Consider the following 26,923-nt stretch of genomic DNA (forward strand, 5'->3'; position numbering starts at 1 on the left):
AGTAGGTAACAGTAAATGTAAATATCAATGAATCAAAATTGAGGTAATGGCGTATTTCACTGTTTTTACATTGCAATTTAACAAACATAAAATTAATGTATTCAGACAGGAAGGCAAAGTGGGTTGTACAGGACAGTCAGGCGCTTAACAGTTGAGAACATAAAGTAGCTGAAGAAAGGGATTAAATAAACAGAGATGGCCAACACATATACTGGGCTGGAAATTTGAATCTGCATGGTCATACCCACAGCCTCAGCCTAAGCATGTTGTTTTGTTGAGTGTGCTGTAGAAAGGGATTAAATAAACAGAGATGGCCAACACATACTTGTATACAGGGCTGGAAATTTGAATCTGCCTGGTCATACCCACAGCCAGCTATTTTGGGGGTAATTTTCAGTTCAATTTTTTTTTTAAATGATACTGTTTGTTCCCCATGTCATGAGGATTCAGAATATATATAGTTTTTAGGGCTACATATTATAGTTTGGGAGTTTATCCCGGACATACAGAAAAGCACATGGTACAACACTGTATGGTCTTACATGAATGGCTATTTCGGGGGTAATTTTCAGTCAACTTTTTAAAAAATGGTACCAGTTTGTTCCCCATGTCATGATTCAGAATATAGATAGTTTTTAGGGCTACATATTATAGTTTGGGAGTTTATCGCACATGGTACAACACTGTATGGTCTTACATAAATGGCTATTTTGGGGGTAATTTTCAGTTCAACTTTTAAAAAAATGGTACCAGTTTGTACCCCATGTCATGAGGATTCAGAATATATATATAGTTTTTAGGGCTACATATTATAGTTTGGGAGTTTATCCCGGTCAGACAGACAGACGTATAGATTATATCACAAACCACCATACAAAAAGTTCTATAGGCATAGCTGGTATATTTCTTTGATTCCGAACTAATCAAAGGTACGAACGACATGTAAAAACATAAAAGTTAGCCTGGCATGAGCAGTTTCAAAGCTGTGAGGCATATAGGCTGTAACTTCAAATGTTTGCAAGACACAGACCTAATATTTTCACCATAACTTTGTAATAGGAATAACATATCAAACTGACAGAACAGAACTGAGGGGTGACCTGGGAACCTCTGGGTGACTTGACATGGAATGACCCTCTTAGTTTGATACAAAGTCATTGCAGCGGTACCCAAGGATCCTTCAATGACACCTAGTACCAAAGACATCCATTCATCACATGAGGTCACTGGTTAGCATCCAAGTCTGATAACCATACAGCAAGACAGGCAGGACCAGGACCCTATTGTTCCCCTGCAAAGATCTCCAAACACCTGTGTCCAGTGACTTCATATGTACTTTCAATTTGGTGTTACAGGATTATAGCATTTATTGTTTTATCATCTTATTCAGTCACTCACTATATTTGACTTTACTGTACTTTTGCCAAACACTAGGAATATGAATGTGAGCATTCTCATATGACCATTTTTCACCAAAAAAGCCCCCCCCCCACAAAAAAAACCCATATTGCGTCTTGGTCACGGTGATGGAGTGCTCCCTTATGGTGAGTGACGCTCCCTTTCTTTTTTCTGACAATTTAAGTTCCATATAGTTATAATACCAGGGATCTGTTGTACCTTTAAGATCATTCTTGATGGTTTGAAACACCACCTAAACGAAGGCGTTTGTCTGGTCTCACCAATTTAGTACAACACACTGTAGAGTTGTCATGGTAGTGGGAATCTTGTAGAGTTGGCTCCTTATGATCCCTGCCTCTCACAAATTCCACAGGTAGATGCTTCAGTATAGCCACAGGTGCCCAAAATAAACGGTCAACTAATCATTCAGAATCTTAAGAGTGAAGCAGCAGATCGAACCCACGCGGCTCGCACAAAAGACCGTTCCTCTACCAGGCCAGCCAAAGGGGAACTCCCCGTTAGCCAAGCTAGCGGGAACGTCTTTTCAATTGGGACCCGGGACTTGCATCCAGCTACACATCTCCCCACCATTTTTGACTTCGTCCCGAAGTCACAGGTGCATGTTAGCATACTCTGTGACCCACATCCTGTTCATGACGCCAGATTGAAGCAGCAGGACCTTCGTGGCCGGGACAACGGTGGGGGATCGAACCCACGCGGCTAGCACCAAAAGACCGTTCCTCTACCAGGTCAGCCAAAGGGGAACTCCCCGTTAGCCAAGCTAGTGGGAACGTCTTTTCAATTGGGACCCGGGACTTTCATCCCGCTACATTACAATGAAATGTATAAATGCTCCTGGGGCGATGTAGTAGCACTACCTCACCTGGGAAGAGGGTGGCGCAATTTCAGCTGATTCCAGGAAAACTGTTATATTAGTTTCCAATCTATTGCTCTATCTCTACCTTTGGTTTCACTTGCACTTGAATTGAAGTAAGACTTCTGCTGTGCACAAAAAGTTTATTTTCCTCACATTTCCTCTTTTTTGTTCAAATCCAGATGCTGATGGTTATTGCAGAAATGTGTGTTCAACTGGTCACAGTGAAAGGTCACTCTAAAATGTGCAGCTGATCCTGCAAAAAGATCTTAAGTGAAAAAGCCAAATGTGGTGTTCCTGGGCTGGGGTGAATACATGCGGTCTGCAGTTGTGAGACTGTTTGGAAATGATTCTGGAGGCAGCTTATGGTGGTGAAATGAACATTCAGTTGACAAGCAACAGCTCTGGTGGACAATACTACAGTCAGCGTGCCATCTGCACGCTCCTCCAAATCCTGTGATACAACTGCATAGTTTCCAGTGGGCTTTTCTTATGACCCATTCCAGGCATATCTGTGTGGTTTACTGAGCATCTTGACATGCTGACTAACACCAATTTCAATACATTTGTGAACAGAATTAGAGAGACATAAACTCTGTGTCAATGTAGATACATATCAATCAATTCAATTCAGTGTGTTATTACGTCCCTGAAGGGCAAATGATGTGCAGCCAACAGTTAAAATACTCACTTTCATCCACATCCACTAAAAAAATAACTTAAGAAGCAGTTACGACATAGAAAATCTCAGAATTAAGAAAAAATACAGTTAAAAGTACAGTGTAAATAATAAATTAAGTCATCTTGTTTAAAAGTCTATTACAACCAGTATAAAAGAGTTCCTAAACTTTTTTTGTTCTGCATCTTGGCATTCTGTATCTCCTGCCCGAACGAAGCAACTGAAATTTTCTGAACAGTGAATGGCTTGAATTTGCCAGAATTTTCCTCACCATTTTCAAAGACTTGACATTAAATAAACTTGTCAGGCTACTTAATGGTCTGCCCACAATTTTGCTGCACACATTGATCACTTCTGAAGCTTCTTTCTGTTCTTCAGGGCCAGCAGACCCAGCCAGAACACCAAGGAGAAATTCAGGATGGACTCAATAAAACTCAAAACATCTTCATAAAAACACTGTCAACATTAAAACTATGATGTGTATGCAGAAAATGCATTCCCTGATGGGACTTCTTAAGGACAGCATCCACTTGGGCTTCAAAAGTGAGCTTGTTATCAATGAGGGTGTCCAAGTACTTATACTGCTGTACCACCTTTACAGTGTGGTCATTGATCACCCCCGGGGAGATAGATGACTGACTCTTCCTAAAATCAATCACCGTCTCCTTTGTTTTGGACACATTAATGTCCAGTGTAATGTACCGCTCAGTTTAGGTTCAGTAAGCTTAAAGAAACAATGAAGCTGCACAGGAACTATCAACATTTATTTACAGGAATTATCCAAATTGTCTCCAGTGGTGGGCACAGCTAACCAAAAAGTTAGCTTTGATAACAATTAATCCACTAACTGAAAAGTTATTTTTTTAAAGCTAAACTGATAAACCCCTAAAAAATTTTGCGTAAGTTACAGATAAAAGCTAAACTGATAACTTTCAGTAATGATTTCAGTACACTAGCAGCTACTGACAACAATGAACCAGCCGCTTCTGTGTCAGAAGCAAGTCATCAACCGGCATACAGTTTTAACTTATAGTTAAAATTTTAACCAAACCAATTCCATACAAGTTATTTAAATTAACATCACGTCTGGCATTTCATAAAGTGAAAATATCAGCTATATGTTCTGGTTTTAAAGTAATGCACTAACTTTGAAGGTTTTAGTGTTTGGACACACATGCTGCAGTGCATTATGGGCAAAGTTTCATGATAGGAGAAATGCACTGAGATGCTCTGATCAGGCTGCACTCCTTGTATATTGTGCCTAAAGCTCTTGTGAATATATTCTCTGAGTTTATAGGCATTGTTATTGTGTTTGTTTTATGCCAGAAGCTCAGGTTATGTGAGCTGTGATCACTTACTGTTCATGTCATTCCTCTGTCGAGAGAGGAGAACCTTCCAGGAAACTATTTTAAAAAATTGTTTAGTTTTCCCTGATATTTCGTACCGTCCCACATCCTTCAAAAAAAAACAAAAAACTTGTGGTAAAACGGAGTGGTACACATGTAAAGTCTCCTCCTTTTCTCTACTTGTGACAATGTCTAGACTCAGATGGGATACTGAATTTACAAAGAAGTCTCATCAAACACGAGCAGTCGACCACTCACATTCAAAGCCAGAAAAAGCTCCAAACATACAGTCCGAACAGGACGACTTTCTTCCCTGGCAGTGATCTCCACTGAGACAGAGACTTTTAAAATGGAAGGAAGATAAGGAAGATTTCTACAAGCAAGTCATCTATGCTTTTGTTCAGAAGGAGCGGCACATGAACTTCATTTATAAGTAAAGGTAAGTCCATAATAATGTTTTCTTTTTTAATTAAATGTGCTTTTTTGTATGCTACAGTCTATGTGTAAAGAATGCTGATATGAGATTTTAAATTTAAACATAACCCCTCAACTGCTGCCAATCAAATGGTGAATAAGCTACTCTGTGGTTCATATGTTTGTATATCTGATTGTGATTAAATCAGTGCCTCACCAGCCATCAACCTCACTGCACATCACTGATATATATATATATATAAAAACATAAAATAAGCTTTTGAAAATCACCAAAAATATAAAGCAATGTATAATGTATACAGGAAACTATTTTCAAAGAATCATTTAGTTTTCTCTGGTCATTCATACAGACCCACATTCTAAAAAGAAAAAAAAATGTTACTGTAGGCCAGGTGAGGGAGGTGACCCTGTTGTTATTAGCATATTACGAGCTCTTGAAGCCGTCACTCTGACGTAATCACAATATTTGTGAGAAAGGAAAGACCAGTGTTCTCACATGTGGGTCTTGTTTATAAGTTTCAGTTGCCTTGAAAATGTTGCTGTGTGAAATCAAAGTAAACACTACTGGTACGTTGTGAATTTAGCTGAGGTCCAACCTGATCTTCAGTGAGCTGCTGTTCCTCTCCCTGGTCTTCTACAATGAAGGAGGCTTTGAGCCTTAAGTATTCCTGCTCTTGTCTCCTCTCTTCCTCCTCCTTGCCTCGGAGCTCCTCCTCTTCCTGCATCAAATAGAAACACATCTTTACGACACCCGACGGCTGCTCTCACGTGTCCACTGAACACGTGCAATGACAATCCCACACACACAGACTGACCCTGGATGTAGATTTTCCCCACATCCACCATCCCGTCTATTAAGCGATCAAGAGAATCTTCCTCACCATCAAGGGATTGGCACAAAGACAGCACTCCATATTATACATATATGTCTGTTTTTAGCTGTTTAGCTAGTGATGGTTTTAATGATGAAATGAAACAACACATAAACTAAAAATCTTTTTAGTCCCAAGTGAAAAGCTGAACCCAAAACAATCTAAAAAAATAGGTCCCAAATTCAAAAATGTCAAACTTCTCCTTTAAGTAAAAGGCAGATTACAGGCTTAAATAATAAAACCGTGAGAGCAGAAGTAGTTTCTAAAAAGGAATATGAAATGTGCTCGTTCCTTTAAAATAAGTACTTTTACTACTCATGGATGTCACTAATGTATTACCATCCACCACTGGTCATGTGCATTTACTACACTGCTACAACTGAACTGCATTTAAAATTATGGCTTAAAATTTTCTTCAAATCAAGCATATGTCACAGAATATCCACTGTTGCTGATTTCACCATTTAAAGTTTGAGCACACGGGCATTAGTGGTGTATATATTTGAAATGGTTTTACCTGTTGCTGTTCCAGCAGTCGCTCCTTCTCCTCCTCCTGATGCTTCTCTTGCTCTCGGAGTTCCTGCAACCTCCTCCTCTCCTCCCGCTCTTCAATCTCTGCCTGCACAAAGTACAATGCAATCCATGACAACACTATACTGAATACTATTGTTTGTGAAAATTACCCTTTACTGTAAATTGCCAAAAAAAAAGGCCTAACATAAATAATGCAAGAATAAAGCAGATACAATGAAGTAATAATTAAGGCAGGGCTGTGAACCAGAATTTTTTCCAAACAAGTTCATTCCGAACAAAAAAATTATATTTTCATGTTTTCGTTACTGGGTTCCACCCCAAAACTGACGTTCCTGAAGCGGGACAGTAAGTAAAACAAAACATTTTAAGCAGGGTGTTCATGTATTTTTTTTTTTTTAGAAAACACGGCGCTGTGTTGCTCTCAGCAACTGGGCACAGTCTTCCTATTCATACAGTTCTGACTTTCAAATATGAAAAACATTCACACACTGAGTAAATAAAAAGTCTTAATTTGACCTGTTACATTGTTTCAGTTAGATTCATCATCACAGCCTGATGATATCATGTCCTTGCTTTGGAAGACGACATCTAGGGAATACTTTAATTCTTTATCATGGAAATTACTGAACAAACGCAACATATTTAAAGAAATCCCTCGTCACAGCGCTTCATTTATTCACCCCAGTGTTCAGGCAATCCTTCGTCTTGTAAATAAATTCCACAGCCCCTCGATGTTTGTCTGCTCTGGGTGCATTTCTCAGTGTGAGACACAGCACCTGCACTTTGTCCCGCACTAACAACAACCAAAATAACAAGAAGTGAACCACACCAGGTCATTGTAAACTAACACATTTTCAAGAATGAAAAAAATAATGCATTAACTGATTACCATTATTTTAAAATCATGATTCTTCAGCAGAACATAAAAATATATAAAGTTTTGTTTTTGTTCCTAGCAAAATACCAAAGCTTTCTGTTTTTTGTTCCACAAACCGGTTCACAGCCTTGAATTAAGGCCATGAGAAATTAAATCAATCATGGAATACACGTTTATGAGAATTTCTCTTTGATGTGCTTCACACTATAGAACGTTAAGATAAAATCAGTGGCACTTCTTTACTGTTAAAAGGTGATGCGACTTCCTCATTGGGAAAAATCAAGTTCCACTCGCCAAAATGAGTGTCATTTTTTTGGAAAGTCACTTGGAAACACTGCATACCTAAAACAGATGCCATCACACATTTGACAAAGTTTAATCACCCGAGAACAGAGAACGTGGAAAATTTTGAAATGAAAACTTCAACAGTGACGACCCCATACTGCTGCACACCTCAAAGCGTGTTTGCAGGGCCAATGGGACAAAATAACACATGAAACACTTCATTGCTTGGTGTCCTCAATGCCAGTGTGCTTATGTGTTGTAAGAAGGAATGGTAAGTGGTAAATGCTTAGTGTCCCAACATTTTTGGAATATGGGGCAGGCTTTAAATGCAGAAATGAATGTATATTAACAAATGAAAGAAGCTGACTACACAAAAGAAAGAATCTTGAGTTCATACTGCCTGCAGTGAAAAGTTGAAGTAAACATAAAAATCACTGCTTTTTTTTATTATTTATTTTTTATCATCATTGCCTTTTCCATACTGTCCCAACTACACCCCTCATTATTTCAGGTCCATCTTGCTGTGCAGCAGATATGTTTTGTTTTTTTTTGTGACTGAATGGAAGCACTCCCCATTCATGAGTTCATGCTCTTTATGAAGACTCATATGCAGAGTGAACCTGGCAGTGTGCCCCCCCTTCTCTGAGCTTTTTAGCCTGTTTCTCCTCCAACTTCCTCTGCTTCCTCTGCTGACACGCTTCTTTCCCTCCCGACTGTGTCCGATTATGGCAGTATTTGCCACGTCGGCCTGGTTCCTGCACATTCTTGCTATGTGTGACGGGAGCTTCCGGCTTTGCACTGTTCTATTCCTGGAGTTGTTGTACCAGTGCTCCTCTGTTAGCCTCCTGTCTCACGTCGCTTTACTCCCTGGAAACATTTTATTGTATTCTCATATTATCCAGCTTATAACACAGTGGTAAGTCAGTGTCTCCTCTCATGTTGAGTTTTATTTAAAGCAAAGGATCACTATTTATTTTGTGTGTATATGTTTTTTGGTACTGTTCACTGACATGACCTGTTGCTTTCAGTAAATATAAACTAGTAAAAGCTATCTTGATGGCGGATGCAGAACGAGTGGTGCAAATGATTTTGGAGCAAGAGAGGGTGCGTTATCTGTGCTCAAAGCTGGGCACAAAGCCTGTTTATTTACCAAGTTTATTAGTCATGGGCATGTTGGGTGTGTAATATAAATTCAAAAGCACTAAAAAACAAACAAACAAACAAACAAACAAACAAACCCACATCTACAGTATGAGCCACAATAAGATGGGTGTTGGCTCAAGATAAAAATAAATAAACAAACAACAAATAAATAAAACTGCTCTGTACAGCATTGATTTACACTGCATAACGTTTAAGCCCGGACAAATGAAAGCTTTTTCTTTCTTCTGCATAAATTCAGCCAATCAGCGAGGCACCCATCATTCCCACAGTGCTGTGTTACTGGAAAAGGAGGCACAACTGGAAGATTTTCTGGTGAGTTGACAGATTAGCACCACCCTGTTATACAGCAGCCACCAAAGCTGCCTGAGGTGAAGTAGTAAGGTGAAGTTTTGTATCATTTCTGTGTGTTTACTGTTATTTTGTTTAATGGTTGTTTTCAGTTCACCTCCATTATTTAGGTTACTTATTATAGTTTTGCATATATTGTCACATGTGACTGTGGTGTTTCACCACACACAATGAAATGCACAGATGACATTAAATGTTGTCACATATGATGTCCTTCAACAGCAGTGTGTGTCTGAGAGACGGGGTGGGAGTGGGACTATCAGACACTGGTATTCTTTTTTTTTTCATGGAACATCACTTTGCAACTTCACATCACATGCTTTTGGGAAGTGTGCATGTTATAGTGCAACACACCCACATGAGCGCAAGTGGGTATAAAAATTACAACTGAACTAGCAACAAAACTTACTGTGCGCTGCATTGTGCCAGGTGGAAAAAAAGTAAAACTCCATACTGGCAAATGTTCTATTTATGCCTGAAAATAGTGCTAGAAGAAGAAACATTAATAGCATAAAAATAAAAAAATAATTTTACAATGATTTTAGGTCCCCTGTACGTCACTAACTTTTTTAGATACTCAATATGCAATTTCTCATCATAAAGTTATGAAAATCAATACTGCCCACATGTTCACAAAGGATCCTGCTCATTTTCTTTCCTCTCTGTAGATCTGCTGCAAGTTGTGAACATTTTTGTCAAAATATTTGCCCTCAAACAGTACTAACTTTATATTTACAGCATTAAACAAATGGCCAAATCAGCAACGTTGTGAAGCAGTGCAATGTTCATGATTTTTGTATTATTTGAATGGTAAACAACACTTTTACAATTTTAAACATTATCCGAAACAAACAGCAGACTTAAACACCAAATTTCTGAGGCTTTGAGAAAGAGTTTCGGTCAGATTAAAGCAGGTCTGGCAAACTGTTAGGTGACTCAGGAAAGGGAGGCAGTTTTTAGCCCAGGCTGTGCTCAGCAAGGGAGGAGAGTGTTCAGCAATGGCACAAGCCTAAGCTCAACACTTGTGATCACAAGTGTTGAGCTTGTGATCATTCCTCAATAGTTGATATCGCTGTGGTGGCGATCCCTTGGTGGTGAGGAAAATGGTCTTGGTTGATTTCCAGAAGTGATGGTGGACGCAGAGATAACCAAACAGGCTCAGTCTTGACGCACACCGTTTCCAAGAGACTGTGCACATGGTTGCTGTGAGAAGCTTCTTCCAGTCAGGATCTTGCTGTCTGCTCTCCCCAGCTACCTCGATCTCTCGTTTGTTCATCTCAAGTTTTCCAGTTGGTGGAGCAGCTCTTGAGGTTGTGCTTCAGGAGGTCCTTGTAGCGTTTCCTCTGCTTTCCTCTGGACCGTATTCCTTAACTCAGCTGGCAGCAGAAGATTTGCTTTGGAAGTCTGCTAACATCCATCCTAATGGTGAGAGCTGTTCCTAAACGAGAATGTGTAAAGGAAAATGCTTCAACAGTGACCCCATATTGTCACTCATCTTAAGATGCGTTTGTAGGAACAACTGGAGAAAACAACACCTGAAATGTTTCTTCCATGGTGTCCTCAATGCTCAGTGTTGTGAGAAGGAATGACAACATGACAAAGTCCTAAATGCTTCAGCATCCCAACTTATTTTGGAATGTGTTGCAGGCCTGAAATGCAGGAATGGATGCATATTAACAAATAAAATGAAGTTGGCCACACAAAACATGCAATTTCTTGGCTTCATACTGTCTGCAATGAAACATAATTCAAAGTAAATGTAGCAATCACTGCAGGCATTTATTATTATTTTTTCTTAAATTTTCCAGACCATCCCAACGTGTTTTCCTTTGGGGTTGTATTCTAATAATCGCAAGACAGCTTGATGTCTGTTACTTTCATAACAAGTAAGACAACTAAGACAACTAAGAATACATTCATCAGTCATAGCTACTGAGACAGCTTGCTGCATGCTCATAAGTGTCCATTGTCGACGAAGTAATGGTGAAAATATGATATGAAAATTCAGTAAGGTATATCTTATATATTATATTTTATATTCCAATTCTAAGGTGGAACTATGTTAGTATATAAAGGTATATCTAAATATCTAAAAAGGAAGAGTAAAATAGGAGAGTAGAAAAGAGTAGAGTAGAGCTACTTAGGTGCCTGGTCTCGAGAACCAGGGATGGTGAATGGCTTTATATCTACTTGTACTAAAATGCTAGTAAAAATAATATATATAGTTGTCATTAAAAGACTAGCAGTAATATTACAGTGGAAAAAGCAGCAAGGTAAATGACCACAATGGCAAGACATACTTCAGATTTATATTTTAATACATAATGATTTTTTTTATCCAAGCTTTTAATCAGCTTGAATACAACTTACAAGGCTTCATTTATAAAAATCCATAGAGAATTATGATGACAGGAAAAAAAAACCCCACAGTAAATTCCCCAAATTTCCACACTTTACATAAAACAATTTTTTACCCAGGCATGTATGGGTTCATTAGAAAGAGCAATTAAAGGGCTTTAAAACAAGTCTACTTTTATTAAAATCTGTTAACAAATAGCAACAATAGAGTGAGAAAAGCAGCACAGTTTGTCAGAATTTCCCCCAAATGTCTGCATTTTACATAAAAGTTTTTTTTTTCACCCACACATGCATAGGTTCATTGGAAAGAGCTTTCAAAAGGCTTTAAAATAAGCCTACATTTATTAAAATCCGTTAAGAAATAGTGACGCTAGTGCAAAAAAGCAGTCAGTTTATTATTGATGATCTGCACATTTCCACCCTTAGTAATGGAGCCTTCCTGTCCTGAGCGACACTAATAGATTGAGGCGCGCACGTCCATTCCAGGTCTATATTTCCATGGTTTATGGCAGACTCACTGTCGCTTGTTGATGTCATCATAATTAAGTGCAAGACGTGATTGGCAGGTCGACTCAGCGAGCATTGTGGGTAGTGTAGTTCAAGTTTACTTTGGATGTTACACTGTTACCGTCTGCTGGACACAAACAAAATGGACTAATTTTAACATTATTTTATTTTATTTCTTTGTGGCACGGGATAATTTAATTCCCAAGACTCGGTGGGAGAAAGGAGATCTCGAGGCGCAGCTGCAGGGACTTTTCTTCACTGTTTATGCACCGTTTTGGATAATCAGGACGCTTTATGTGGAATATTTTCTTCAAAATTTGATTCCCCTATTCTGTGGAATGATCTCCCTGCATCAATAAAACAGTCAGATTCTGTAGAGACTTTCAAGTCCAGACTTAAGACGCACTTATTTTCCCTTTTGTATGGCTAGCATACTGGCATAGTATGTTACTATGCTTTTTACTCTTTTAATTCATTTTATTGGGAAACGGAGAAGGCTGCGGCCTCAATTTTATCTAAATTCTTGGTCTTTAAGTGAAGCTTAGGGCTAGTGACTGGTGATCACCTTAGTATTTCTTCTGTTTTTCTTGTTGCTTAATGCTGACAAATTAGCATTTTGGATTCTGCTTGGAACTCCGATGAGGGCGGTCACATCTCCTCCACTCTCCCTCAGCGTGTTTTGTCTGTGAGGCTGCCAGCCCTGCTCCTCTGGAAAACAGCAAAATGGATCTAATCTAGTGGTCTCTGAATGCAGTTGATACTATTTTTCCACAAGACACTCGGGAGCGGAAGACCCAACCTGTCCTGCCGGGACACATGTGGCGGGTTACATGATGGACAGCTGGTGGACTGATTCAAGACTGGGATTCCCCCCAGGATGGACAGATAAGGCCTGTCAATGGTGTCTCACGTGCCTTCCGGGCTGTCTGTCTGGACACTGGGCCACTCTCTCCCCCTCCCTCCCTGCGGCAGGCCTCGTCCTCTCTCAAGCTGGTCTTGGCGGCGCGACTTACAGTTGCAGCGGCCTTCACCCACTTTACCTCAATTCGGATGATGGACTGCTTCAAGTTTAGTGCACATAAACAATGTCAAATGTATATGTGTTGTCTTTAATTTTGATGTGTGCCATTATTATAGTAAACAGGTAGTAATTGTGGATTAATTGCTGTATCTTGTCTGAGGTAATTGAAGTGTAAACATAATTGCCCTTTTTTGGGATCAATAAAGTTGTCTGAAGTCTGAAGTCTGAAATTACACTGTATTTGGTGTCTTTCTGATGCTTGATTCTGCTTTTTTTTTCTTTTCTTTCTGTTTGAGGTGTAGCTCCATCCAGAGATGGGTGTGGTATCTGTTCCAGAAACCGTCCTGTGCACCAGCAACATTTTCTGTATGTTCGTTTTGTGAATTGTTTTGTAATTTGTGTCTGTAGCATGGCCCCAGCAGAGGGTCACCCTTCTGAGTCTGGTCTGCTTGAGGTTTCTTTCTCAGAGGGAGTTTTTCCTTACCACTGTTGCTCTGGGGGTTGGTAATGTTAGACCTTATTTGTGTGAAGTGCCTTGAGGCAACCTTGTTGTGATTTGGTGCTATATAAATAAATGAAAATGAAAATGAATGAAAGAATTTAATGAATCACACTGAAACTAACAGGTAAGAATTTATATTTATTACGTGTCTTTTACTCTGCCATTCAAGTCCTTCTTGAATGGTCGACAGCAGAGAACAATGGTAAATGGGGAAAAATCAACATGGAGAGATGTCAGTCCTCGGACCACTGCTGTTTGTCATATACATTAACGATCTGCCGGACGGTGTGAACTCAGATATATATTTAGTTGCGGATGACACAAAACTGTTCTGTAAGGCAAACAACCTGGAGCACACAGCCTCATTTCAGCAAGATTTGGACAGACTAGTTGTATGGTCTGAGAGGTGGTTATTAAAGTTTCATCCCGACAAATGCAAGGTAATGAAGGTTGGAAGAGGAAATAGCGACAAATTCTACTTCAACTCCAGTGAAAGTAAACAAGAGAGAAAGATCTGGGAGTTATAGCAGATGAGAAACCTGCAGTTCAGGGATGATATCTGTGCCAGAGTCAACAAGAGTAACCAGATCATGGGAATTGTATGAAGATCTTACAAACATTTAGACAAGGAAAATTTCAAATTGCTTTACAAGGGCCTTGGCTGCCCCACCTCGAGTATGCTGCACCATCGTGGATGCCAGTGTACAAAAAAGATGTAGTAACAATCGAGAATGCCCAGAGAAGAGGAACCGTCAGATCCCATCCTTGAAAGGACTCTCCTATGAAGAATGACTGAGAAAATTGGAGTTGCCGACCTTAGGCTTTCGCAGACTGGGAGGGGACATGGTTGAAGTCTACAAGCTAGTCAATGAGTATGACAACCAGGTTGATCCCTTACTTAAGATAGCTGCTAGCACATCTACTAGAGGACACCATTTCAAGTTGGAGAAGAAGCATGCCTGGCTCAAACTACGCCAGCCTTCATTTAAATATTGTGTAGTCAACATGTGGAACAGTCTCCCAGAAGAAGTAGTAACAGTCCCCAGCATGAATGCTTTTAAATATGGACTGGATAAAACTCTGGAAGGACCACCCACAGAGATATGATTGGGAGGCAGAAGTATGAGTGACAACCCCAACTAAGAAGATCTGAGCATTGAGGCTTGACCTGTGCCCAGAATCATCATAAGTTATCATAAGGTAAGGTAATGCATTAATGGACGTATTTTGGTTGTTTAAGCCGCAGGGTTCAAAGCTTGTGAAAAAGCAGCAGCTTTAAGTTTGTAAATGATGGTGTATATAATACTGAGATAAACTGTGACTTCTAATACTGTGTTTTACTGCTTTTGAAAGCTGATGAGTGTTTGTGGTTTTATTTTTTTATTAATTTTTCGTGCATTCTTTTTGTGTTTGTGATCCTTGAATTTACCCAGCAGCCCCTGCAGCGCGTGAAACTGGTTTATCAGAAGCCGACAGTGTAATCTGATGTGGCTGCGTCCGAATCAATACTAAAAATGATCGGTGATCTGTAATAAAGATACATTTTTTAGCACTTTATTGGTTTAGTGTCATAAAAGATGATTTTTGAATTATTGGATAAATGGTTATCAAAGCTAACTTTTTGGTTAGCTGTGCCCACCACAGTATAACGCAGACCAAATGATTCCCCCTAAAAATTGGTCTGCCCTGCCTTCACTGCGCATGCGGCATTTTGGACCACAGCAGAACGTCTGAGATGGACTCTCTACATAAAAAGCGATCAAATGGATTAATGTGATTATTAACCATCAGATGACAAGGTAAAACCTCTTAAATCATTCTAAAGTCAGTTTTAAGCAGTAACAAGGCCATTTTAAGCATAAAATGAGGCGATAATTGGCGAGTTGTTATTGATGCTCTGAAATGACAGCAGCAGCTGTGCGCTCTGATTGGTCCGCCATCTTGTATTATGAAATAATGCTGAATTTATGTGCAAATGATTGTTGTACAAAAGCTTTAGATATCTGCCATTGAGATAGATGATGACTGGAGTGCAGTTTTAAGCAGAAATGAAGCGATAATCGGTGAATCGTGGGAGGTGATCAGAAATGACGCATGAGCAGTGAAGGCAGGGCAGACCGATTTTTAGGTGGGACCGTTCAGTCTGCAACACCAGGTTAAAATAGCATTGTGCTCCGCTGCAGAAAGTAGACTCCGCACGTCTGGATCCAAAATCTGACAGACTCTCAAAAACATTAAGAGATTTGAGGGTGACGTATCCATCGTCGCTTCTCTGTACAAAACTCACTGAACCAAACATCACGCTGGATGCGTGCTCCCAGCTGGCACTGTGGATTAGTGGTTAGCTCTGATGCCTCACAGCAAGAAGGTGGCGGGATCGCTTCCTGCCCTTTCTGTGTGGAGTTTGCATGTTTTCCCCATGTCTGTGTGGGTTTTCTCTGGTCACACCTGTTTCTTCCCACAGTATAAAAACGCTTATTTAGGGTCTGCTCCTTTTTCTGGCCCTGACCACGGCAGTGTCTCTACACTTGGAGTTGGTCCGGGCAGTGGCGGTCCTAGAGTGATTTACTCCCCGGGCGAAACCCCCTGCGTGCCCCCCCTCCCCCCCTGCGCACACAAACGTGGCCACCACCTCCGCCCCAGCACCCATGAAAACACTAACTTCGTCCAGAACACCCACAATCCCACAAATTAACTCACAACAGCTATTTTCAAGAACAAATTTACGGTTTTAATGACTACTGCAATAACAAACACAAAGATAAACAATAATTACTTCAATAAAGTTTTTGAACATAAAAAAACAAAAGACTCAGTGACTTCACATTACAACTATGTACAGTACAGGTATTTAAGAAAGCACAACTGCACTACAGCACCACCCGATGGTCAAAATATTGCACGTCATTCAGTTTTACCAACAGAGTGCACTTTGCATTATCATAGAGTACCATTCACCATAATGAACAAGTCTTAAACCGCCATTAAAGTCGCAACATATAAATAAGTGCTCACTATCCGTGATGTGAAATTCCATCGAGTAGGAGCATTTCTGGGCAACCTTGAGCAGCCTGCAGACTCAAGAAAAGACATTCTCTTTGTGGATTTTGAGAAAAATGTGGCAAACCCAGAGAGTGATGCAAAAAATATTCTGCCCTCAGTTAAGCATTTAGCCCCCTGAGACAGAACCAGATTCAGTCTGTGTGCATAGCAATGCACAAACATTGCACTGGGGGCTGTTGCTTTAACTTTGGCCTGCAAACCATTGAGAGCTGAAGTCATGACAGCAGCCATGGCTTCTTCGTAAGGAAGACGATCAAATGGCTTCGCCAAAATCCGGTCCATAACATTCAAATTGTCTGCCATTATGTGCAGCTTGCTACCTAGCTAGCTCGCTAGCTGGGACTGGCACGAGGCTAGTGTGAAGTTTGTCCGCCTGTGAGTGCTTTGTGACGGTGAAGGAGCTCAGCAGCACCCGCTGCTCGGTAGGGACAGAAACTGCGATAGAAGTCAGTCTCCAAACACAAACAGCTACAGAAATAGAAGCTCGATTTGTCGCTAGTCGTTTTTAACAAAGAAAATGCCGCTAGGAGGATTAGAAAAGTCTCCGGTTCAACTCAGAACAGAATGAAAATTAAAAAATGCTCCCACGGATGTTTACACCAAAAGATCGCTGATTCGCTCATTTCGCTGTCAATCAAAAAGGGATTCAGCCTCAGACAGATCATCCAATCATCATGCAGAAGCTGAGCGTCCGGGCCAGCCGAGGCCAGCCCACTGCCCCATAGACCCCCAGTCACGCTGAGCGTCCGATGGGCGGGACAAAGCCCAGCATTTATCCAATGAGTCGTCTCGTTTCGCTGCACTCTTTGCTTCGCTATTGAACTCTGTGGACTCAGCGTCCACACTGTTTAAAGCACTGTAAAGCTGCGGGAATGAGTGAGAGGAAAGCCGCGTCGTTACGTTATAAGAAACTGATTCTGAACAAAAGTTGAGCGCGTTGTAGCGCATATTTAGTCAGTGACATGTACACACAACAGTATATATTTGATCACTTATTTTTTGACATTTTAGGGGAAGCTGAGCTTCCCTTAGAGCAATCGCCTCTGTAGTAGTGTAGTACTTGGTAGTCAACATTTCAATGACTATTACAGCGTTCCACTGGTGCCGTGTATTATGGGACTACCATTCTGTTGGCTAACACAGAGCCCAACGTTAACCCAAGGTGATGACAGCAATAACTTTAAAAGTTTAAGCCTAATCTTATGCTGAAATTAATTTTGGCTAGGCCGTCCGATTTAGCAAACATCATCAGGCTAGTTAGGCCACTAATTCATCATGTCACTCACTGAAATCGATACATAAATCGATACATACCTTTTTCCTTTGCTCATTTCTCCTCTTCTTCTTTCTTTTTCTTTCGAAATTGGGCACCTGATGGCTTTGATCGTTTCCTATCCATGATTATGTCTTACTCCGTTTCGACCACCTCCTCGTCCAAACATTGAATGATTCCCCCCTCCCCCTGCACAAACATCTGCACTGTGCAGTGTTTCTCACCTAACGAGAGGTGAGACTGTCGCTGAACCATTTCACCTTGACCAATTGACCACCACGACCACCATAATCTTGGGAATTCCTTCGGTTCATCATACACAACACAGAATCAAACCTAATGGGAATGTAAAGAATTTCGAAATCTTTATTTGAAATATACAGTAATACAGCAGAGCGTGATGAAAGATGATGATGTGATGTGATCTGAGGACAGTGGATTGTACAGGTGCCAGATGCGCGCCTCCCACCATGGGACGGGGGGGGGGAAGATGGGGGCGCCGCTCTGCCGTAATGTAACCACGTCCCCCCCCGTCAGGACAACCCCCCCACCCCATTTATTTTCTTTTTTTTCGCACGGTCGTGCCGCCCCCCCCCCCCCCCCCCCCCCCCCCCCGGTCGGCCCGCGTCCAAGACCGCCCCTGGGTCTGGGTGCTGGACTGTGGCTGCTCCTAGTGGTTGGATTGTGTCTAACTGTAATTAGGATGGGTTAAATGCAAAGGACAAATTTCATTGTACATATAGCTTCTTCTTCTTCTTCTGCCATCCCGTCATTCCCCAGATGGTGATGGCGTTGCCACAAGATTTTTTCCTCGTCGTCTTGTCCCGAGTTAGTTGCACAGCTTCTTCCATGCTTATGCCATGTATCTTAAGGTCTTCCTGCATATTTTTCATCCATGTCTTTGCCTGCCGTCCTCTGCTTCTCCATCCAGAGATATAGCAGTGAAGGACTCTTGTCAGTAGTCTTTCCTGCTTCATTCTTTTAACATGACCAAACCACTTGAGCTCCTTCTTACGTATAACGTCAACTACTGTTTCAGTGTAGCCTACTCTTTGTCTAACAGCTTCATTTCTAATTCTGGTTCTTCTGGTTACCAGTTTTATAAACCATTACCGCTGTTTTATAAACTATAAATTTAGTTCCCCATGATATATCCTTAGCCTCCAGATTTTGTGTAGCTTTCCAATTGCTGCTGAGGCAAGCCCAATCTGTTTCTTTATGTCTGCCATACATATGTCAATCCTCCGATACCAGACTTCCTAGGTATATGAATTCCTTTACTTGCTCTGAACTTCCATTATTTAGTGTGATGGCTATGTCAGCTGGCTGTCTTCCAACAGTCATCATTGTGGTCTTCTGTTCATTTATTTTCAAACCGAATCTTCTGTACATATTGTACATATATGGGTGATTCTTTAATTACGGGCACTATTGGCCTTGTAAATGTAATTTCCACCACACCATTGCCTTACAATATAAAGCGCCTTGGGGCAACTGTTTGTTGTGATTTGGCGCTATATACATGTGCTCTGATGTCACTGTTTATCTCCATAGAAACTACCCAAACAATCTTTCATACAAACTGTTTAGGGACATTACAGTGTTGTGGTGGCAATAGTGTGGGACAACTACATTTTGTTTAAAAAAAATCAGAACAGTTGTATGACATTGAATACCCCAATTATGTTTTGATTATTTTACTGATATTTTATTCAGAGATATTTTAAAACATTAGAAAAAATGTTTCTTTACCATTCATTTTTATCATTGAAGATCAAAAGTCTGGGTGTGGGACAAGCACAAAACGGCAATATTTGCATATAATGATGCTGAAAAAAGGTGAAGAAGTCATCATAGACTACTAGAACAAATTTCTTAACAGACTTTCATTGTAAAGATAACTATAAAAGTGTGAAATTTCCCCTTTTTTCTGTTTTTCATACAATATGATCAAAGGACATAATAAGTGCCCGTAGTCTAAGAATCACCCATATATGTATGTACAATTACAGTTAAGGCCCTTCTTTTTCAGCTAACCCGGTAGAAATTCCACAGCTCCAGAAAATAAGGAGTACCATATTCCTGACTTTTTCCAAGTATGTGCTCGGCAGGCTCACTGTTCTGATTGAATGTTGAGCCATTACTTTTGAATGAATGGTCAGTAATTTCAAGATCTGAGGTTGCAATGTCAATTTGCCATTGTGCTGTTATTGCATTTGCTCAAGAGTGACATCACCCACGTACAGATGCAGATAAATGCAGAGTTCAACATTTTCTGGAAATGCACCTGCTGACTCAGTAAGTGAGAGGTCCCACTGATGTTGACCATGTGTGCACAGATAAGTTTACAATATACAAATAATAATGTTTATGAGTTCAATGGTATGAATATTTCATGAGGTGAAAGCTGGAACATACCATTCAACGAGGCGAAGCTGAGTTGAATAGTATGTTCCAGCTTTCATGAATTAAATCATTCCATTGAAAGAATGTAAAAACATTATTTGTTTTATATAATGGCTAAAATAGATCATTGTCATTTGATATTTTATTAATTTATAAACAACAGAAAAGGAACTTACATTTTGGTGTTCCACTGCTGAAGTCCAAATTGTAATGTGTAGTTCAGTGATGCTGTGCATTGACTTTGGACTTCCATAAAAAAAAAAAAGACTTTGTGTAGTTCCTCAGTCCAGCCAAAAATCACGTCAGCGTTTCATGTGAACAGCTCTTCATGCATCCAGATGGCTTAGAGCGGAGTGGATTGTGTGTGTGTATATGTGTGTATGTTACAAGAATTAGCAGCGTCAGTTAGCTCAATCAAATCATCCTGTCGCTGTCCCCCGCACTCGCTCACACACGCAACCGGGTCAGTCGACTGTGTACGTCCTCAGAGTGCAGCGAGAAAAAAAAATCACGACAGAAATGAGTCCAGCTTTTTGTTCTTTCTTCCTGCTAACAGCCTCTAGACAGCACAGTGTGTGTGTATGTGTGTGTATGTGTGTCTTACAAGAATTAGCAGCATCAGTTAGCTCAATCAAATTATGTCTTGGGAGAGTCGTCCCCCATGCGTGCACACACGCAACCTTGTCGGTGCTTGTGCGTGCGTGTACTACCAAAAAAAGACTGTGTACATCCTCAGTGCAGTGAAAAAAAATCACACCAGAAATTAGTCCAGCTTTTCATTCCAACTTCCTGCCAACAGCCTCCAGACAGCACAGTGGATTTGTTTTGTGCGTGCGTGCATGCATGTTTTGTGTGCAATATCCACTGCCCCTGAAATATCCACAGTTTTGTACATGCTTTTCTCTTTTTTATATACAGTCTTTTTTTTACTACTATGTCCTTGTAATTTTTTTCTTTTTAAAATTTGCACTTTGAACACACCTTTTCCACTCTATTAAATTTTGTTTATTTTCTTTTTTTTTTCCCCCAGACCTTTCAAGCCTTTGTGTGGTTTACTCAGGTTTATAATAGCGCTGAAAGGCTGCACCTTACTTACCTTTTGTTGTACCTGTTACAATGAAAATAAAGAATCTGTATCTGAACCTGAACAGCAGTTTAGTGCAGCAGGAGTTGGAGAGGAAATTAAGACGGCTCAAAAATATGTTGTTTCGGGAGGAACAAAATATTGTTCATACCATGTTTACAATCTGTCTTTCTCACTCTGTGGAAATTCATCTGGTCCACTTCAGCTGCAGCTGGGCCTCAGGTCAAGTGCTATTTACGTTGACATGCCATTCGTCTAGCTAAAAATAACCTTCCACACTTCCACAGCTCCTCCGAAATTTCATTGCAAGCAGCCAGTGGGCTCTTACCTTTGAAGTTTGGGATTCAGAAGCTGATTCCGCTTTTTGACGTCTGTGAGTGTACTTGTGTTTCAGCGTTCTGACGGTGCTGGATCCATCCTGAGCTGAAAACATGTCGGCATATGCTGCGGCGATATCGGCCCTTATTACAGCCAACTCTGTCAATCCGCCTCTGAGAGCCCGTCCTAGCCCTATAACAAACACTCCCACCCGCTGCACCCGTTCACCTGAACCTGTGGAATGTGACGAAGAGCAGCAGGAGAACCCGGCAGAGTACGGCACAGGTAGGCAACCTGCCTTCTGCAACAGCTTTGGACTGGCACTGTGACGCACACTCCACGTTGTGTTGCAGGTGGTTACTACTCTGTAGAGATTGGAGAGATTTTTGAAGGCCGTTACCAAGTGGTCAGGAAGCTGGGATGGGGTCATTTCTCAACGGTGTGGCTCTGCTGGGATATGATGTATGTGCACGATCTTCTGAATTCTTTTTTCATGTGTTCTCAGCTCACTGATTCATGTTTTGTGTGCAGGAAGGGGCAGTTTGTGGCTCTAAAGGTGGTGAAGAGTGCAGCAACATTCACAGAGACGGCGTTAGATGAGATCAAACTTCTGAAATGTGTCAGTGAGCACCACAGATTGTGTTTTTACAGTCCATTATTAAGTATAGTCCCCACTCAAAGTGTAGCGTACCAGATCCAGTTGGAAATTGACTTGGCCGCGGCCACGTTACTGCCAGTTTACTTTCGCATCGGGTCCGTCACTGGTGTGAAACTTGGTATTTGCTCTTGAATTCCAGATTTAACTAATTATTTGTTTGAATTTCATTATATTTCTGTTGGTGGGACCTTAGTGTGGCCTTCAACTATTCAGAGGGTTTGGATAATGTCGCCTGGAGCGATATAAAACCAAATTAGCAACAGTACTGGCAGCTCGTGTCTGTACCAACACGAAGCTGGATGATGGAAAAATGATCCCACACAATGGCCAGATGTTCAATGAATATCCTGATATTGAATCCTACCTCATAGACACACCAGGTATTTTTGTATTTTATGTCATTTATGTTGCGTATGCATTGTGAATTCCTAATCTGCTCCAGGAGGGGCCAGCTGCTGATTACTTTCCCCAAAATAACACATGATCGATGTGACACATAATCCTCTTGGTGTGTCGTGATGGATTTCTGATTTCTTTTGATTCTTTCTCAAGTCACAGCTCAAATCCTTGCTGAAGTTTTTATACTGCATGTACATTGGAAGATAACCCCCAGTTTTAACTCAATTTTACAAGCTTTGAGCATTAGTTACAAAGTTGGACAACAGTAGTTTGTGCTATGGTTCAACAGAAGGGTCGTTTTTGGTTGTGTGTGTTGTTTTTTTGTTTTGATGCTTTACTACATTTAAGCTAATTATCTACCGATAGGTAAGGGACAGCGACCCCAAAGATCCCAAACGTGACAGAGTCGTACACCTCATCGATGACTTCAGGATCTCTGGAGTGAACGGAGAGCGTATCCTTATCTTTACACAGGAAGAACCATTCCAGGACATCGTGTCCTACTAGGAGCATGGTTTGTGTTTGACCACAAGTTTTTCTCCTCTACCTTTCTCTGCCTTTTCCCTCATTATTCCTTCCACTTACCTTTTTCCTCTATTTCATTAACAGGATGGTTCAACGTGGGTGATAATACATTCATTGAAATGGGATGTGGAGGGGGGATTTGACACCTTCGCAAGGAGTTCATCCACCCCATCAACTGACATTCCCTCAATATTCTGATCACTAGTGTAGCCAGACTAGCTGCATCCAACCATCGAAATGAGGCCACTTCCACATCTATGGACCTCACTGCACTGTGAAGGTTTCAAGAGCAGTGGAAGATGACCATGTTGCTCAAGAGAGAAATCTTATTCCAGGTGTCCACCCACATGAGCCATCCCAAGGTCGGATCAAGTCTATCAATCAATCAATCAATCAATCAATTTTTTTTTATATAGCGCCAAATCACAACAAACAGTTGCCCCAAGGCGCCTTATACTGCAAGGCAAAGCCATACAATAATTATGTAAAACCCCAACGGTCAAAACGACCCCCTGTGAGCAAGCACTTGGCGACAGTGGGAAGGAAAAACTTCCTTTTAACAGGAAGAAACCTCCAGCAGAACCAGGCTCAGGGAGGGGCAGTCTTCTGCTGGGACTGGTTGGGGCTGAGGGAGAGAACCAGGAAAAAGACATGCTGTGGAGGGGAGCAGAGATCGATCACTAATGATTAAATGCAGAGTGGTGCATACAGAGCAAAAGAGAAAGAAACAGTGCATCGTGGGAACCCCCCAGCAGTCTAAGTCTATAGCAGCATAACTAAGGGATGGTTCAGGGTCACCTGATCCAGCCCTAACTATAAGCTTTAGCAAAAAGGAAAGTTTTAAGCCTAATCTTAAAAGTAGAGAGGGTGTCTGTCTCCCTGATCTGAATTGGGAGCTGGTTCCACAGGAGAGGAGCCTGAAAGCTGAAGGCTCTGCCTCCCATTCTACTCTTACAAACCCTAGGAACTACAAGTAAGCCTACAGTCTGAGAGCGAAGCGCTCTATTGGGGTGATATGGTACTACGAGGTCCCTAAGATAAGATGGGACCTGATTATTCAAAACCTTATAAGTAAGAAGAAGAATTTTAAATTCTATTCTAGAGTTAACAGGAAGCCAATGAAGAGAGGCCAATATGGGTGAGATATGCTCTCTCCTTCTAGTCCCCGTTAGTACTCTAGCTGCAGCATTTTGAATTAACTGAAGGCTTTTTAGGGAACTTTTAGGACAACCTGATAATAATGAATTACAATAGTCCAGCCTAGAGGAAATAAATGCATGAATTAGTTTTTCAGCATCACTTTGAGACAAGACCTTTCTAATTTTAGAGATATTGTGTAAATGCAAAAAAGCACTCCTACATATTTGTTTAATATGCGCTTTGAATGACATATCCTGATCAAAAATGACTCCAAGATTTCTCACAGTATTACTAGAGGTCAGGGTAATGTCATCCAGAGTAAGGATCTGATTAGACACCATGTTTCTAAGATTTGTGGGGCCAAGTACAATAACTTCAGTTTTATCTGAGTTTAAAAGCAGGAAATTAGAGGTCATCCATGTCTTTATGTCTGTAAGACAATCCTGCAGTTTAGCTAATTGGTGTGTGTCCTCTGGCTTCATGGATAGATAAAGCTGGGTATCATCTGCGTAACAATGAAAATTTAAACAATACCGTCTAATAATACTGCCTAAGGGAAGCATGTATAAAGTGAATAAAATTGGTCCTAGCACAGAACCTTGTGGAACTCCATAATTAACTTTAGTCTGTGAAGAAGATTCCCCATTTACATGAACAAATTGTAGTCTATTAGACAAATATGATTCAAACCACCGCAGCGCAGTGCCTTTAATACCTATGGCATGCTCTAATCTCTGTAATAAAATTTTATGGTCAACAGTATCAAAAGCAGCACTGAGGTCTAACAGAACAAGCACAGAGATGAGTCCACTGTCCGAGGCCATAAGAAGATCATTTGTAACCTTCACTAATGCTGTTTCTGTACTATGATGAATTCTAAAACCTGACTGAAACTCTTCAAATAGACCATTCCTCTGCAGATGATCAGTTAGCTGTTTTACAACTACCCTTTCAAGAATTTTTGAGAGAAAAGGAAGGTTGGAGATTGGCCTATAATTAGCTAAGATAGCTGGGTCAAGTGATGGCTTTTTAAGTAATGGTTTAATTACTGCCACCTTAAAAGCCTGTGGTACATAGCCAACTAACAAAGATAGATTGATCATATTTAAGATCGAAGCATTAAATAATGGTAGGGCTTCCTTGAGCAGCCTGGTAGGAATGGGGTCTAATAAACATGTTTATTAGACTCAGACATAACTCAGACAGAACAATCGGAGAGAAAGAGTCTAAGCAAATACCGAAGATGTATCGTTATCGTTGGTTAAAATTTTGTTAGCAAAGAAAGTCATGAAGTCATTACTAGTTAAAGTTAATGGAATACTCAGCTCAATAGAGCTCTGACTCTTTGTCAGCCTGGCTACAGTGCTGAAAAGAAACCTGGGGTTGTTCTTATTTTCTTCAATTAGTGATGAGTAGAAAGATGTCCTAGCTTTACGGAGGGCTTTTTTTTATAGAGCAACAGACTCTTTTTCCAGGCTAAGTGAAGATCTTCTAAATTAGTGAGACGCCATTTCCTCTCCAACTTACGGGTTATCTGCTTTAAGCTACGAGTTTGTGAGTTATACCACGGAGTCAGGCACTTCTGATTTAAAGCTCTCTTTTTCAGAGGAGCTACAGCATCCAAAGTTGTCTTCAATGAGGATGTAAAACTATTGACGAGATACTCTATCTCACTTACAGAGTTTAGGTAGCTACTCTGCACTGTGTTGTTATATGGCATTAGAGAACATAACGAAGGAATCATATCCTTAAACCTAGTTACAGCGCTTTCTGAAAGACTTCTAGTGTAATGAAACTTATTCCCCACTGCTGGGTAGTCCATCAGAGTAAATGTAAATGTTATTAAGAAATGATCAGACAGAAGGGAGTTTTCAGGGAATACTGTTAAGTCTTCTATTTCCATACCATAAGTCAGAACAAGATCTAAGATATGATTAAAGTGGTGGGTGGACTCATTTACATTTTGAGCAAAGCCAATAGAGTCTAATAATAGATTAAATGCAGCGTTGAGGCTGTCATTCTCAGCATCTGTGTGGATGTTAAAATCGCCCACTATAATTATCTTATCTGAGCTAAGCACTAAGTCAGACAAAAGGTCTGAAAATTCACAGAGAAACTCACAGTAACGACCAGGTGGACGATAGATAATAACAAATAAAACTGGTTTTTGGGACTTCCAATTTGGATGGACAAGACTAAGAGTCAAGCTTTCAAATGAATTAAAGCTCTGTCTGGGTTTTTGATTAATTAATAAGATGGAATGGAAGATTGCTGCTAATCCTCCGCCCCGCCCCGTGCTACGAGCATTCTGACAGTTAGTGTGACTCGGGGGTGTTGACTCATTTAAACTAACATATTCATCCTGCTGTAACCAGGTTTCTGTAAGGCAGAATAAATCAATATGTTGATCAATTATTATATCATTTACCAACAGGGACTTAGAAGAGAGAGACCTAATGTTTAATAGACCACATTTAACTGTTTTAGTCTGTGGTGCAGTTGAAGGTGCTATATTATTTTTTCTTTTTGAATTTTTATGCTTAAATAGATTTTTGCTGGTTGTTGGTGGTCTGGGAGCAGGCACCGTCTCTACAGGGATGGGGTAATGAGGGGATGGCAGGGGGAGAGACCTAGGCCTAGACCTGGGTACTGCTATGCAGTAGGCAATAGTGCAGCAGATAACTGAAACAATCCTTCCCTTACCAAAAAGTAGTATATGCAAGTATGTTTCAAGTATACTTCTAGTTTACTTTTTATATACTTATCAGTACTATTTTTTGGTAAGGGTTCACATGATGATACAAGCATCAGATTTGGAATGAATATTCTTCATAAATCAGTGTTTGAGAAAACGTGC

The 26,923-nt window shown here is 40.5% G+C and overlaps 1 protein-coding gene and 1 long non-coding RNA gene across 3 annotated transcripts in view; one reads left to right on the plus strand and one right to left on the minus strand.

Moving 5' to 3' along the window:
- Positions 1-5,400: 5,400 nt before the first annotated feature.
- Positions 5,401-6,226, minus strand: LOC117507997. The gene is made up of 2 exons (XR_004559933.1): positions 6,122-6,226; positions 5,401-5,451 (listed from the first exon to the last, which is right to left on the minus strand). It is a non-coding gene; the product is annotated as an uncharacterized LOC117507997 (long non-coding RNA).
- A 1,874-nt stretch (positions 6,227-8,100) lies between these two features.
- LOC117507426 (SRSF protein kinase 2-like) overlaps positions 8,101-26,923 on the plus strand; it is a 40,606-nt gene continuing 21,783 nt past the window's right edge. The window contains exons 1-6 of one of the 2 annotated variants that reach the window (XM_034167296.1): positions 8,101-8,216; positions 8,703-8,776; positions 21,421-21,629; positions 21,698-21,806; positions 21,876-21,963; positions 22,768-22,855. In XM_034167296.1, the coding sequence (XP_034023187.1) occupies positions 21,458-21,629; positions 21,698-21,806; positions 21,876-21,963; positions 22,768-22,855 (457 nt within the window). In that variant the 5' untranslated portion in view covers positions 8,101-8,216; positions 8,703-8,776; positions 21,421-21,457. The remainder of the gene's footprint in view (positions 8,217-8,702; positions 8,777-21,420; positions 21,630-21,697; positions 21,807-21,875; positions 21,964-22,767; positions 22,856-26,923) is intronic. The other variant, XM_034167297.1, reaches the window with a different exon arrangement.

This window comes from Thalassophryne amazonica, chromosome 3 (genome assembly GCF_902500255.1).
Source record: "Thalassophryne amazonica chromosome 3, fThaAma1.1, whole genome shotgun sequence".
NCBI lineage: Eukaryota > Metazoa > Chordata > Actinopteri > Batrachoidiformes > Batrachoididae > Thalassophryne > Thalassophryne amazonica.